The sequence below is a fragment of the Myxocyprinus asiaticus genome, chromosome 40, assembly GCF_019703515.2.
Source record: "Myxocyprinus asiaticus isolate MX2 ecotype Aquarium Trade chromosome 40, UBuf_Myxa_2, whole genome shotgun sequence".
In the NCBI taxonomy this organism is placed as follows: domain Eukaryota; kingdom Metazoa; phylum Chordata; class Actinopteri; order Cypriniformes; family Catostomidae; genus Myxocyprinus; species Myxocyprinus asiaticus.
The window spans coordinates 28,246,989-28,264,116 of record NC_059383.1 but is presented as its reverse complement, the minus strand read 5'-3'; the positions used below and the strand labels follow the sequence as shown (position 1 = coordinate 28,264,116).

Here is a 17,128-nt window from a genome sequence, read left to right as displayed (position 1 = left end):
CTGTTGTATAAAAGCAATATCACACACCCTCTCTTGTATAATATTGCTTAATTGAACACAGTCACACATTCCTATTTTGTTGAATAAGAACTCCAAGAGCATTGCCCAAAAACAGGCTTCACTGGTCATTTGTTTCCCCTTAGCAGTGACAAAGGCTCTTAATGGAAAAATACCTATACAGCAGGGAAGAAACCAACAGCATTTCTTGTTGAGGCCAAGTGACTGGTTTTGCTATGTGGTTTGTTTACACAGACTCATAAGTCCATTCTCTGCCCCCAGAACCCACCCCGCCTCAATGCACATGTGCCGGGTGTCTTCGGGGGCTCCTGGCAGAAATCAGAGCCCCCTTTGGGCCAGGAGCTTTAATCAAGTTAGGATCATTCCACAGTCTCACACTTCACAACTCTTCATTTTACCAGCTGTGATGGTTTACCCTACTGCAGTTTAATAGGACCATATTTAAAGTCAACATGAAAGCAGAACTGACCATATTTACTATTTACAATTAATTATCTTAACATGTTCCTAGTTGTATTATGCAAATATTTGGTCCACAATATTCCAAAGAAAGAAATGCTTGTCTTTCTAATTTGTCATTAACTAACTTTGCTTCCTTTTCAGCTTAATGACTTTCCTTTTCGGCTGATGTCACCAATACCTATTTTTATCCAATCACCTAACACCATTCTGATATTTAACGCACAGTCGCCCACTTTTCAAAGTCCAATTAAAAGTCCCAATAGTATAAACTATAGAAGTCGTCATGGTTACTTGTGTAACCTCCGTTCCCTGATGAAGGGAACGAGACGTTGTGTCGATGTAGTGACACTAGGGGTCACTCTTGGGAGCCCGAGACACCTCTGGTCTTTGATAAAAGGCCAATGAAAATTGGCGAGTGGTATTTGCATGCCACTCCCCCGGACATACGGGTATAAAAGGAGCTGGTATGCAACCACTCATTCAGGTTTTATGCTGACAGCCAGTGCAGTCACCGCAGGGGGACGCCCTGGTGATGAGTAGACGGGGTGCGGGATCTTGAGCCGCGCCGGGGCAGGATATGCCGGCTAACATCCGTCTACTGCTCCACCATCATAAACTGCTGGGCAAAGTCCTTGACAGTGTCACCGAATAGGCCCGCCTGGGAAATGGGGGCAGCAAGGAATCGTGTCTTGTCGGCCTCACCCATCTCGACCAGGTTGAGCCAAAGGTGGTGCTCCTGGACCACTAGTGTGGCCATCGTCTGCCCGAGAGACGGTGTCATGACCTCCGTCGCTCGGAGAGTGAGGTCGGTCGCCAAATGCAGTTCCTGCATCAATCCCAGGGTGGAACTACCCTCATGCAGTTCCTATAGCACCTTGGCAGACTTGCAGGAGAGCCATGGCATGCAGGGCGGAGGCGGCTTGTCCAGCGGCACCGTAGGCCTTGGCCGTCAGAGATGACGTAAACCTACAGGCCTTGGACGAGGGCTTTGGGCACCCACGCCAGGTGGCGGCGCTCTGTGGGCATAGGTGCACCGCGAGCGCCTTTATCCACCGGGGGATTGCCGAATAACCCTTGGCCGCCCCACCATCGAGGGTAGTGAGAGCGGGGAAGCTGATAATATCGGGACTGGGCAGTAAAAAGTGCCTCCCGCGACCTTGTCAGCTCTTCATGCAGTTCTGGGAAGAAAGGAACGGGGGGCGGGGCGTGGCTTTGAGCGGCGCCGCGAGCCCAGGTACCAATCACCGAGCCGTGAGGGTTCAGGGAAGAGCAGTGAGTTCCACTCTAGCTGACGCTCGCGGCTGCCCGGGAAAGCATGTCATCATCTCCGCGTCAGCCTGTGACTGGGCAATCGTCCCCGAAGGGAGGAGCCCAGCTGAGGCTTCCGACTGGACGAGCCTGCTCTCCGATGCTGCGCTCGAGAGCTCATCACTTTCGCAGGCTCCGAATAAGAGGTCGAACTCGCCGTGAGACGAGCCGGCGGACTCATCCGGAAGCCCAATCGGGGCAGACAAGCGTGCTGGGGAATGGGAGGTCCGCGGGGGGATACCCGGCAGAGGCAGTCCCATTGGGGTCCCCAAATCGCCCCCAGTGCTAGCCAGGCTGGCCTCATACCCGTGGGTAAAAGGACTGAGGCGGGGAGCCTCTGGGGTGGCTTGCTTTCTTACGAAGGCGAGCCGCAACCACAACGTTGCCATGGACATATCCTCGCAATGAGAACATGACCATCCACGAATGCTGTCTCTGCGTGAGCAGTGCCCAGACACGAAAGACAGTGATCGTGACCGTCAGAAGGCGAGAGATAACGAGCGCAACCAGGAATAACTCACAATCGGAAAAGCATATATTTAGAAAGACACGTCTTTAAAAAGACGTTCCGTGTGTGCCGCTCTTTTAGAGAAATATACTCTCTTATTTCTGCCGAAGCGCCCAGGGGCATTCTCTGCAGTGCACCAGTGCAGAGGGGGGAGAAGCCGCTGAAATGCATCGTCAGATCCAGCAGAGTTGAATGAACAGTAGTATTCAGCTCAGTGAGCATGACCGTTCAGCTCCGAAGAGAAAATCTGAATGAGTGGTTGCATACCAGCTCCTTTTATACCCGTATGTCCGGGGGAGTGGCATGCAAATACTACTCGCCAATTTTCATTGGCCTTTTATCAAAGACCAGAGGTGTCTCAGGCTCCCAAGAGTGACCCTAGGTCACTACATCGACACAACGTCGAGTGGGTGACAGATAGGGAAACAGAGTACTTCCCGCACCATATATCTTTTTCATGCTGTTTCAAAAACTAAACTTTTTTCAGCAAACTTAACATGTGTAAATATTTGTATGAACATAAAAAGATTCAACAACTAAGACATAAACTGAACAAGTTTTACTGACACGTGACTAACAGAAATGGAATAATGTATCCCTGAACAAAGGTGGGGGTAACAGTCAGTATCTGGTGTGGCCACCAGCTGCATTAAGTACTGCAGTGCATCCTCCTCATGGACTGCACCAGATTTGCCAGTTCTTGCTGTGAGATGTTACCCCACACTTCCACCAAGGCACTTGCAAGTTCCTAGACATTTCTGGGGGCAATGGCCCTAGCCCTCACCCTCTGATCCAAGAGGTCCCAGACGTGCTCAATGGGATTGAGATCCGGGCTCTTCGCTGGCCATGGCAGAATACTGACTTTCCTGTCTTGCAGGAAATCACACACAGAACAAGCAGTATGGCTGGTGGCATTGTCATGCTGGAGGTTCATGTCTGGATGAGCCTGTTGGAAGGGTACCACATGAAGAAGGAGGATGTCTTCCCTGTAATGCAGAGCATTGAGATTTCCTGCAATGACAACAAGCTCAGTCCGATGATGCTGTGACACACCGCCCCAGACCATGACTGGCAGTTGTTGTTGCCATCCTGTACCTGTCCCGCAGGTGCGATATTCAGATGTACCGATCCTGTGCAGGTGTTGTTACATGTGGTCTGCCACTGCGAGGACAATCAGCTGTCCTTCCTGTCTCCCTGTAGCACTGTCTTAGGTGTCTCACAGTACAGACATTGCAATTTATTGTCCTGGCCACATCTGCAGTCCTCATGCCTCCATGCAGCATGCCTAAGGCACGTTCATGCAGATAAGCAGGGACCCTGGGCATCTTTCTTTTTGTGTTTTTCAGAGTCAGTAAAAACGTCTCTTTAGTTTCCTACGTTTTTATAACTGTGACCTTAATTGCCTTACCATCTGTAAGCTGTTAGTGTCTTAACAACCGTTCCACAGGTGCATGTTCATTAATTGTTCATGGTTCATTGAACAAGCATGGATAACATTGTTTAAACCCTTTACAATAAAGATCTGTAAAGTTATTTGGATTTTTACAAAATTATCTTTAAAATACAGTGTCCTGAAAAGGGGACATTTCTTTTTTTGCTGAGTTTACATCACATCAAGGAAGTTCATCATGGTTCATTGCTGGTTTCTTGTTGATAGGAACTAAGAAACACTACAGAGAACTGGTCCTAATTACATTTTTTCTTCTGTTCTCTCAATGGCTCTTTTATAGTGAATCTCTTCTTTTAGCTTTTCTGCTATAACTGGAACATTTGCCTGTGCAACAGCAGTCTGAAAATTCAGAATAAGAAGAAAAAAAAAAAAAAGAAGCAATTTCAGGGGTATAGAGTAATTGCACATAATAGTCTATAACAAGACTTTGGGGTTGTTTTTGTTCTGTCTATTACTTACATACTGAAGAAGAAAAGCTTCTAAACGAAAACTTTAAATTATGTGCATCCTCTGTAAGAGGTTAAATTGTCCTACAATGTCAAAAACCTCTTAAGATTCTAAAAATGTCACTAACTAACCTTTTTGTCAGGAAAAGACCAGAACAGAAATTTTTGGAATGGCACAGGTCTGTACAATGTTAAAGAAACTAATATAATAAGGCTAGATTAAACTTTTTTATTATAAGTTTGAAATCATAACAACAGAATGGTCACTTGTGATTGCCGTACTGGATCTCTTTCCCTCGGCATGTTGCAGACAGGCACTGATGGACACCTGCCCAACCTCCAGGTGACAGATGAGATTCTCTGTGCCCTGGCACATGAACATCGAGTACAAACATGCCATGACCCTTAGCCATGGACTGTCTTGACTACCTATTGCACACTAGACAGTGGACACAAAGGATATGAATTGTGAATAAGCTACAAATCTACTGGGTCATTCTTTTTAAATGGGTGTCTTTTGTGTCCCTTATATCCATATGGGTAAAAAATTACTTCAACAATGAAGTAATTTTTGGCCAGTGCCATCTTTTATAATGTGTTAATATAGACATTGTACATATCAACATTTTTAACATTTTATGTTTTGTTATGTTTGACCGTAAGGGGTGATCTTAAAATGTCAACCTTGTTACCATGATTTTGTATAGTAAAACATTTATATTATAATTGATATTTTACCATATATGGGTTTACAATCAATAATGTACTATTAAACATAATTAAACATAATTTTGTCCTAACATAATTTACAAATATTATAATTTAACTTAAGATAACACAATCAGTTTATTAAGATTTTACATACCTGTAAACATTAAACATTAAAAACCTGATAGATGTTTAATTGTGTTTAAATCATTCAAAAATGTACTTAAAAAAATCCCCTTAAACTGGAAAAAGCACCTGTTCCATATAATGACCATACTGTTGCACAGTAACAAATTGTTTTTAGTGATGAGGCATGTGATAGATAAAACAGAACCTTATTCCACTCCTTTCTACATTTTCTTCAGCTTTGTTATGATGGATTGTTGAATGTGTCTTTTTTTCACTAACTGTCACGTTAAGCCTTTTCACTGAATTATCTGTGATATTAAAGTGGCCATTTGTCCTGTCTATTGGTGCGTTGGGTGAGTGCTGTCACACCGCCAATGACTGAAATGCTCTTGTGAATGTAGCGATGCCTGGACCAGGGTCGAGCATCTCTGCTACGCCATTCCTCCCACTTGCCTTATTACATTGTCAAGACAAGGTGATTTAGTTAATTGCTTCATTTTGAGGTTGAAATATTATGCAGCAATTGTACTCTGTTATGGCCATTTTTTGAGTGCTTTTCTGGATTCATGCTTTGTGCAAAATTGATTTTCTTCTTCATCTAACTTTTGCACAGACCACTTTCAATTTGTATAACTGCATGTGTCTCAACAAATATTCCTCTCAGATGTATGATTCATTTTAGGCAATTTTTTTAACTGAATTAATTAAAAGACTAATTTGAATATTTGTGCTTTTAAAAATTCATTTCTCGTTCCTCAAGGCCAATTAAAATGAGCTAGTGAAGGCAAAAAGATGCTAAAATACTTAAAAGAAATTGTGACCCGCTTACACAACCTAAGATGTAGGCCTACACTTTCCCTGATTCATATACATGTAAAACTTAAAAACTTGATTTGACTTGAACTTAAAAAAATAAAAAATCAACATGAGGTGTAACACTCCATCTAAAACTATTAAAAAATATATCTAGCCAATTCTTTATACTTATTTTGCATGCAGCTTTTATGACCTCATAATAATCAAAAGACTACATGAAATATTTGTACTTTTAAAAATTAATTCCTCACAACTCAAGGCCTCTTAAAATGAACTATTGAAGGCAAAAATGTGATTGAAAATCACCCTGTTACAGGACCCCAAATTTTTTATTATCTGTATGTATCCTACTATATTTTCGTGGAAATCCAATGGTATAAGCATTTACTTATCATGTGATTATTATAATAATGTTATTGTTGTTAAACGGCGTATATATGTGGTTAGAAACAAAATATGATTTAAATTATTAGAACAGTACGGTGATCAGAGACCAGAAACATCACACAGTGGCTTTAATGTAATGGTCAATGGTAATTTAAATATATAACTAATAAAGTTCATGGCAAAAAAATGGTAAGTAAATACATTTTATTTTAAAGCTACACTATGTAACTTTTTTTTTGTTAAAAAATAAAATGTTATTAATGAGAGAATGCAACAAAAGTCCATCTTCCAAACTATGCCTTTACCCAAATACACTTTGATAAACCTATAATAATGATTTATATTTTAGAGCTGTCCGGACGGATTTCACGGGAAATTGCATACATACGTCATTCGCCTGTGCGTGTTCACGTCATATCCGTACACAGAGAAAATATGATTCGGCTACTGTAGCGCTTTTATGGTGTGGGAGTAGCAGAAGCTGAAAGTTTGTTGTCACAATGAACAAGAAAAATTGACCATGGATCATTCAAAATGGCAAACCTCTGGGGAATCACTGGTTGTAAAAACAAAGAAACCCCCAACAGAGCAGAGTCTACAAGCAAAAAGGAAAAGCAACAGAGTCAGTAATAAAACCCGAATCAACATCGGCTTGGCTTTTCAGAGGTGGCGACAACGAGATCTGAAATGATTTAAAAGCGACCCAGAGATGGCTTTTTTCTTACTCAACAGGTAAGATATTTTATTGATATGGTTTATGTATAGTTGTGTAATCACACACACACACACACACACATCTGTGTGTGTGTAGTGAAATACAATAATTATACTGTAATCGGTGCAGACCTTTTCATTTGCTAGCACACATGTATTTATTTCTTAATAATAGCAATAATTTTATATAAATAAATCCTTTAGTCCTAGGATTGCCAAGGACATGTGAGTCTTGAAACGATGTTGACCACTGGTTGGTAACAATGACAGTCTAGAAATTAGTTACTACCGTGGTCTATTTGGCCAGAACATCCTGCAGTAATAAAAACTTTACAACGTTTGACCTCAGTAACGTCATTTATTTCAAAACATCAATGTTTCCAATAAGTCAAAACAACAGCATAAGATATGGCACTTACCTGCTCAGAAGACATGTTTTCGGATATCCGTCTTTTCCTTTCTTTGTTATTTATTTGTCCATTCGCTCTGATAAGATGTCCTGTATCCATGTGTACACCGGTGCCTCGAACCACATTCATCCGCCCAGAGGAGCAGAGTTGAAGCACAACTTGTGTCATTACCAAAACAATGTTCTTCCGCAAGATGCATGCTTCTATTTTTTAAAAGGTTTTATTTTATTTTTTAACCGCTCGAGGGCCAAAAGTTACATAGTGTAGCTTTAAACAGACAGGAAAATAAGTGACTGAAGTTGCTCTGCAGCACTTCGGCAACAGAACGGGGCTTTTGTCTACTCTTGGTGCAGCAGTATGCATTCAGCGTCCAGCACAATGGGCACATCCAGTGTAGACAGCACCAGTGTAGGGGGGCCTTAGACCCGGCTATGGTTTAACCTATCTTTCATATTCTATATTTATTCCCATAGGCTTCAAGTCTATGCAGGTTATTATATATCTTTGTTTTCTTAGTAATTAAGAATGCAGCTTGAATGGCACAAGCATGTCTGATTTAATCAGATTTCCTGCCCTTGAAATCTCAGGTTGTAAGGCACAGACATGCAGCACCTTTGCATGGCCGTAAAACAAACAGAGAAACAAACCTCACTGGAATGCAATTGTACATAGAGGTGCAACTTGGCACGAGAAAGTCTCATTTTGGAAATCCATCCTGCGCTGCTGACTCTCGATAGCTTTCCAATGAAAGAAAGCCAGGATTTCCTAATTCAGAGAGAATGGAGAGTTCTTAACAGATTGATAGGCAGCAGGGGACAGTCTATTCTTTAAATGACTGCCTGGAGAGGTGGAGAAAGGTACTTCTTGGATGTGTGGTTTTAAGAACAGCCTCAAAGAAAACTTTTGTTTTGTCCTAGGTACATGTCAGGAGGAGAGAAGCTCTATCTAAAGCTGATCACACTTTGCATGCTGTCGTAGCACTGAAAGAGCTCTCTGTTCATCTCTCAGACAAACCATCAACAATCAGCACTAGCTGTGCCTCATGGATCCATTCTGCCTCGATATACACATGGGTAAGTACCTAAGACTTCAATAATCTCCATCTGTGATATGTTAGACTATTTTCGATGGTCTCATGTTGCATTTAATTATTCAACTTTAAAGGGTCAGTGGTTGTTTTATGGTCATTTACTTGAATTTACGTAATTGGCAAATTCCTTTAATCCAAAGTGACTTCAAGGTATGTATTTGAAAAGTTTGTGTTTTTTGGGAATCAAACCCATGATCTTGGCATTGCTAGCACCATGCTCTACCAACTGTGCTAAAGGAATGCTGTATTACATTAGAGCTGCATGCTGTATAATATTTATCCTTTGTAATTACAACAGCTGCATTTAATTTTATAGTTAACTTTCTGTTATGCTTTAAATGTGTTGATGTTTTATATGATTGCCTGTGGATTAAAGAATTTGAAACATTTGGAACAATTTGATAAATTGTATAGTATTCAAGCATTTAGGCATAAAGCAATGCCATGAGGCGATTATGTATTTTCCATCAAGGGATTGTTGGCATTTTAAAGTTGGTTTACGCCACTGGACGGTGACTGAGCTGGTTTTTACTTAGACTCTATAAAGGTCATTCTTCTGGCATACTAAATCTTTCTTCACAGGTTCCGCTCGCAGCAAGAGCCGTGAATGCAATATGTTGGACTCAAATATTATTTGGCAAATCGCTGCTGCTCTTTTGAGCAACAAATATGCGCTTTATTCATTTCTGTGCCCTGAAAAGGGCCGGTTGTCCTAATATAGCTGTGTTTAGTGTCTAACCAGTTAAATGACCATAGATTTAGCATTTCAGGGGTGGCCAGCCCTAATCCTTGCTGGGGTTTTTTTTTTTTTTTTTTTTTTTTTGATGGCTGGACCGCAGGCTAAGCTTTTTGGCTCGACTACTACTCTAAGGCCAAGGATTTCACCCATAAGGACAAAAAGAAGAAAAAAGTAGTGCAAGGAAAAGGCTGAATTCAATCTTAACACATAAATTTGCGTCTGACAGAGGTTTGGCAGGCTGCAGGGCTCTCATACCACCGGGAAGAGCTGGGGTGTTTGTTAAGAGGGGCTGTTGAGTATTGATTTTGCAACAGGGCTGGCACAGCACTTTGGTATGTAGGCCACTGCTGTTGCAAAAGCTAGAGAGTGTTTTCTGTGAGATGGTTGTAAATTCACACTCCATCCTGAGCTGCTGTATGTCAGATGGACATGGTGATCAGACCTTTAGACATTTTGTTTGGCTGGAGAAGAAGGTCCTTTTCACTTTATGTTGTCTTGTTGATACATTTCATCACACATAAAGATGTCCATTAGGCCAGAGCTATAACTGTTCACATTTATGCAAACCCATATGTCTTCTTCTGTGGAACACAAATGGAGAAATTTTGAAGAACATTGGCACTGTTTTTTTTCCCCCATACAAAGTAGTTGAATGGTGCCTGAGGATGTCAGTCCCTAACATTCAGCCTGACATCTCCTTTTGTGTTTCTTGGAAGAAAGAAAGTAATACAGGTTTGGAACAATATAAGGGTGAGTAAATTATTTTAGAATTAAAATTTGTAGATGAACTATTCCATTAAGATGAGAGGTTGATCAAAATGGGTTTTGCAATGACAGAATGGTGCAATGGTTCTTTAACTTGTACATTTATTAGGGCTGGGATTGATACCTTTACCATGCATTGATAATGATAATATTTTCCAAATGATTATCGTTCTATATCTGCATTTTATCCGAATATAAATAGGGCTACTCGTTGCATAATAGTCTTTGTCTCTTCATACATATTTCCTAACACAACTTTAACACATCAGACACGTTTGGTGGATGACATGCACACCGCAGCCACCTCTCAGCTGATGTTAATATATCGATGCCTCAAAAATACGTATATTGGGAAAATATCATGCTGATCAATAATTGATATATCGATATTTTGTGACATTACTAACATTTAGTCCTCCTCAATCTTGAACATTTGGTTTCCTTCTTGCAAGCGGTCTGTACTAGGACTGGAGAAAGGCAAACTTCTGAGGAAGCTAGCTTTGGGTGGTCTGCAACACCTCAGGTGCAGGAAACCACCGATATCATGCCACTAGTCTCTAACTGATTAATTTACCAGATTTACAGATTGTGGATGCAGTAATCCAAGAAGAAAAGCAATTCTTCATGGCCTGTAGATATAGATGTCAGTATCTGACATCTGGAAAAATAAATAAAAAATAAATAAAAATCAGACAAAACCTCCAGAGCCATCCTCAAACATAAAAATCATCAGTTTTTAATTCTAAAAAATGCAAGGTTAGGGTTAGTGTGTAGTGTTTATAATTAGATTATATAAATACAGTACAATAGAAGTCTATGGTAAAAATACAGAAAATGGTTCTAAGATCTTTAACGCAGTTTAAAAACAATAGAAATCAGTGGAAAGTCCCCACAGTGATAGAAAAGCAAAAAATTATGTGTGTGTATGTGTGTGCTAATGCGTGTTTGTGTGTGTGCAGATATATATATATTCATATAATTATCTGATCTTTTCATCATCCTCATCGGCAATCACATGCCATGTGAAAAAGAATTAGCAGGCTATAATTTCAGAGATTAGTTTGATCGCAGTCTAGACTGGGCTTGACTTGACAACATGCTTTGTCAGCTCATTTTCCTGCTTTGCTCTCTCACTCTCCAGCTGCCTCATAGCCACACAAAATCCTGCTGTCTCATAAGTGACACAGTCATCTGACAAAAACAATCAGATTGGCAACTGAACAAAACCTCAGATAAAGTTATGTGGAAGCTACGCCACACCCCTGGATATTATTCATGGTTTAGAAAGAAAAATAAATAAAAGAAAGACTATCTCTCTTCCAGTGCTTGTGGGAAGAAAAGCCCATTGCTCTGTGACTGGAGTCTTTTTTGATCACAGTTTGGCATCAAAAGCTTACGATTGTAGTGTTGTCACAGATACAGTTCTGATTTCATCTTCATGTTTATGCCATTGGGTGTAATCTCTTCCCTCAATTTAACTCTTCAAAATAAAGATTCCAAGTAGAACCATAGGGTTTCACAGTCTGATGTCATAGGAGAACCTACTGAAGTTCCACAAAAAACTGTTTTTCTCTAGTTCTTAAGAAAACCACCTACCCATTCCCATTCACCAATACACTGAACTGAAAAACCTATGAAGAAGAACAATTTAAGAGTTGCCCTTAAATTGGAAAATAATTAATGTCATAATTGAATCACCCTCATGTTGTTCCAAACCCGTATGACTTTCTATCTTCCGTGAAATACAAAAGCAGACGTTAGGTAGTATGTTAGTCTCAGTCACTATTCACTTTCACACATTGAAACGGAATGGTAACCAAGGCTGTCATTCTGCCTAAAATGTCCTTTTAGCTCCATGAAAGGTTTGGAATGACATGAGGGTTAGTAAATGATGATATGTAAATGTTCATTTTAGTGTAACTATCCTTTTAAGAGTGCATTATTGCATTTGGGGCACACTAGCTTGATACCACATTAACTGGCTGATGTGTACATATTAGAACAATGTTCTAGATGGTCCATTCATTTATTTAAGCACTAACATTGTTGCTGACTGAGCAGTTCTACGCACTGAGAGATTGCGTGACTTTTTTTTTTTTTTTTTTGCATGATAAAAAAGAAGCATGAACAAATTATCACTGCCTCCTCTACCCTTGATCTCTCTGCCCCGTGTGTCTTTTTTCTGTGTACTTCTCTTCCTTCTTCCTCTCTCTCTCTCTCCATCCTTTTCCCGGCATGTCTCAGAACGAAGCTCTATTGATCGTGGAAGTGTGTGACAGTAATAAACTTTGACAGCTCACCATGAAGGCTTGCACTGAGCTGGGAGGAGAGAAACACACGGCCAATCCATGGGGCAGAAGATCACGCCAGCAAAGCCCAAACCATCCCTCACGCATGGCTGCGCTCCCCTGCCCACTCTCCACACAGTCTTGCCATACATACTCTGACATCACCCTAGCATAAAATGAAAGTGGGTGGCTGTTGCATACTGCAGATATGACACATTTATTATTTATAAAGCCCTGCATTTAATGCCTGTGATGCTGGTATGTCGCTATGATCTGCTGAATTTTCAAGGAAAGAAGCTTTAGAACATGCTTTATATGGCTACATTAACACTGTGAGAGACACTCTTATAGTAAATAAAAGTAACTTTACTACTGTAGGAATTCATTTTAATCATGATCATTCAAATAAAATTAAGACTCCAGTCATATCAGTAACCTTATAAAATCTGTTTAATTCTACATGGAGCGGGTTCCCCTTTTGGGGGATGCCATGTTGGATCACATGACCAGCCGAATACTACTCACTTAAGCCCAAAGTATACTTCGGTTTTGACGCAAGCGCTAAGTGTCTGCGAACAGTAGACGCCTTGCAAAGAATACTTCATTTGACTGTGCACGCATACACATATGGTTGCTGCATGCATGCTACAACTGCCATGAGATACTGGACTATTTCTCTTCAAGAATTTAGACCCATAGAGATGTCTTTATATTCCTTTAGACTCGAGTTATACACATGCAGGTGAAAAATCGTGCTGCAGACGTTCAGTGCTTGAGCACTCTGCTGATGATGAAATTTGCGTCACGCATTTTGTACACAGTCGCTTAACATTCGTGTTTATCCAAAGTATACTTTGGGCTTTAATCTCAATATCTGCCCTATTATTGGCTACATCCACGCCACTAGGTATCAGTGTAAGTCCAGGACAACAGCCATATTGACCAGCACAATATAAAACATTACTGAGTACACCATTAAAAAGTCTCATTTTCCTAGCATAAATGCTGCTTCAGATGTAGCTTCTGTAACCCCCCACCCCATTTTTGCCCCACCAGCCAAAGTGAAACTCTGCCTGTGTGTTTACATTGTGGTTGTCTTTACTATCATAATAACATGCTTTTGGCTCAGGGGGGTAGTGTTTAGCACTCTTGATATTGCTCTTTTAAGGTTGTGTAAACTCTCTGGTTTGGCTTGGTACACCACGCTCAGTGATGACTGTGAGCACTTAGGTGGTGTGCCTAGAGTAAACTGCAATTTCTTTGAGCTTACTCGCTTCTTTCAGCCAAGACTAATGAACTGACTCCTCTAAATATATTCATCAACTTCCCTATAAACCCCCTAAACCCTGTTTCCCATCCATTAGCTTCATTCAGCAGCTAATTCATAATGATTTCCAAATGTGCTTTGTTTGAATGTGCTCATGGGGTCTACCAGTGTTGAATAGGTGCTGTGGCATACCACAGAGAATGTCCTATTTAAAGACGAGACATAATATTATTCAACGAGATCAAGTGAAGATGGATGTTTAACCGTAGTGGTCAAACTGAACTGCAATAAGACCATACTCAATTACTAAAGATGTATATTTTATAGTGTGTAGGGTTTAATCAAATTAATCATTGCAGTTATTCTTTGAATAATTATAGAATGGGCAGGAAGGAAAGGAACGGCACTCTCACAACATCAGAGTCATCTGACAGTCTAATTACTGTCTGTGAAACAATAAATAATAAAACAGAATCAATCTACAATTGACTCTAATGTTCCAGGGTGATGTAAGTTTGAAATGAAGACAGTAAAATTATTTTTTTTCAGCGCAGATGTCTTTGTATCTATTATGTGGTCTAAAACAGGCAGCCATATTCCACCCTTTGAATTCAGTAATATGTTTATAAGCTTATAGCTAGTTCAGAATTATGTGCTTAATTATGTATTTAATATTTATTAAATTAAATAAAATTAAATACATTTAACAAAACATTAAAATTTGTCATTATTTACATGCATGTCTTGTAATCAAACATTCCAGGAACCAAACATAGGCTAGACACGAGCTTTAACAGACAGAAAGGTTATCAGTGAATAGCAACTTAAAATTTGGTCTGATCCTTGCTTCAGAATACTTGGAATGTACATCACAAGACGTATGGACTGCTTTTATGATACTTTTATTGTGCTTTTTCACTGTTGTATTTGTGGTCCTTTCTGGAGCTTGATGGACATGCTATCTGTTTGAATACTCTACTTTTTAAAACATTTCTAAAAAAAATGTTTACTTTTGTTTTTAACTGAAAAACAGCATACAGGTTGGCAAGGCATGTGGTTGAGTAAATTATGACAGAATTTTCATTTTTGGTGAAATATTTCTTAAACTACTTGAAATAGAAACTTTAAATGCGCAGTCATTGATGGACTAATTGGCATTTTTATTTTGTCTGACATTCGTCTCGTCTGACTCTGCTCTCTGAGTTCAGACTCTGGGTGGCAGTGGCCCTGTCATGTTGAATTCACACTCAGCACTCTTTTCGTGTTATGATGGCAAGGGTGGCTGGTCTCTGGGAAGGTTATTGGGCTCAAGATTGCCGAGAAAATATATGGTAAAGGAGGAAACCACTGCAAGCGAAGGACATAACACTGCATGCAGAATTTCGTGGTTTCTCCCAAGGTTATCCATTAACCAACATCTTATGGAGTTTTGTGTTCCTTGTCACAGTCGACTTCGGCTTGCTCACTGGGGTTCTAAATACAATTATTATATAATTATTTATTTTTATAGACAATTTACAATCATATTTAATCAAACTACACAATGATGACTCTAAGACTTTATAGATATTACAGTTTCATTTTCTGTTAATGCATGATCTTCTGTAAAGTTGCTTTGAAACGATGTGTGTTGTGAATGACTTGACTTGACATGCAGTGCTCCACAATAAGAGAAGGGCAATTTAGAAGCTCTTCATGGTCTCATCCTGTCCATGGACACAGTGGTTGTGCTCGGAATAGCATTCAATCATGCTATTCCTCAGAAATTAGTAACTCGAAAATAGTAGGCTATATACTCCACTGTATGCAAAAAGCAGTATGTTAGTATTCCATTCCAAACAAACAGCCAATGAACAGACCAAACTGCCTTTCTTTGTTGCTATGTTTTCAAGTATTCAGTGCTTTTGGTTTTAGTTGCTTGTTGGTCCATATTTGTAACGCTTTGACATTTGTTGTTATATTGATTTGCTTGTAATTTATGTTTCTTTGTATCCAAAGGTACATATACTGTAATATTTTCTCTCATAATGCACCTCCAGCTTATAACTGCCTCAGATTATGTTTTCAACATTTTGACTCTTTGATTAGATTTTTTTTTATTTATTTTTTTAAAAGTCTGGTTAATGTGAAAAGCAGACCATCTGTTAGGGCTTCGGGCACCCAGTGAAGACCAAAGAGCATTTCATCCGGAGCCTGAATAAGCACATAGAGGCATACAGCCTCACAGGACTCATGTGGTAAATCTGTGCACCACTTATCACTTCATCACTTGTTAGGATTAAGGGATGAGATTCTGAATTTATTCCACTGTATGAACGCCTTCAGAGCAAAATATAGAGGCTAGACACTAGAGTTGGAGAAGCTTCTTTGAAAGTGTTGCTTGTCAAGCTATAAGCTACTTTTAATTTATAGTTAAAATACAGTCAAGCTACTCTAACCAATTTAAAGCTATTTAAGGGCACAATTAGATTTATATGCAGAGCTCTACGCTGATTACTATAAAAAAAAAAAATCAGCTTATTAAAAAAAAAAAAAAAAAAGACAATATTAGAAGCTTTTGTATGAAATTTGAAATCATCTGATTTCAAATGCTTTTGACATCATAACATAAACATCATAACATAAACATATATCACACTTGCATACATTGGATAAGCTATAGCAAGAACACCAGTAAATGCAACTAAAAATCGATATAATGGGTAAAAATCTACCTGTGCTGGTCGCCTTTTGCTTAAAATGTTTATGTCCTTAACCCAAAAAAGGAAATCTATTTAAGACATCTACATGACCTTACACTTTGTCAGATTATTAAGCATAATCAGTGTAAGACTGTGCATATAAACACATTCATTATCTTTTAGATAATTATCAAATTGTCATTTAAAAACACAGAAGTATATACTTTTTTTTAAACACACAGAAAAAGGATCTCAGTACAATGACAATATGAACTTAAACACATACATTTGCACTTAATAGAACTAATGAAACAAAAACAAACACATTTTTTATACAAATAGTGATAAACAGCAGTATTTAACAATGTTTCGCAATAAACATTGACAATAAATTGGACAATAAAAAATGACACACAGGGTTTTTTTGATAACACTGTTGAGTGACGACTCATACTGATGAATCTGCAAAATCTATTTTTTTAACTAGTTTATTGAAATTAATTGTCAAAACTGTTTAATGTGATTAACTTAAACCACCTAAACTAATTTAATGAAATGAATCAGACTTTGCAAAGTTACTTGAGAGAAAGGAAAATGTGTTTGATTATTGTCTTTGATTATTGATTATTGGTTGTAAGTCTCTGAAATGCAGTCTGACAAAGGCTAATACAAAAACAGCAATGTCATGTTTTGTCTGGCTACACCGCGAATTATTAGGAAAATTAGCTTGTTAATAAAAATGCCACAATATTTTGAAAACAGCCTACTGTTACTACCCGCTACTATTCTGCCATTTAAAAATTTAGTTAAGTTGGAAGAGTGACTAACAACTTTTAATTACTACCCAACACTGCTGAACACCATTTGTGGTAGCACAGGAAACCACAATCTCATGATTAGATGTAGCTACACAAACACACATATACACACACAAACACACAT

The 17,128-nt window shown here is 39.2% G+C and overlaps 1 protein-coding gene across 1 annotated transcript in view; it reads left to right on the top strand.

The window, feature by feature from the left end:
• Positions 1 to 8,212: 8,212 nt before the first annotated feature.
• Positions 8,213 to 17,128, top strand: part of LOC127431085 (retinoic acid receptor RXR-alpha-A) — a 250,131-nt gene continuing 241,215 nt past the window's right edge. The window contains exon 1 of the mRNA XM_051681338.1: positions 8,213 to 8,429. Within this exon, the coding sequence (XP_051537298.1) occupies positions 8,399 to 8,429 (31 nt within the window). The 5' untranslated portion in view covers positions 8,213 to 8,398. The remainder of the gene's footprint in view (positions 8,430 to 17,128) is intronic.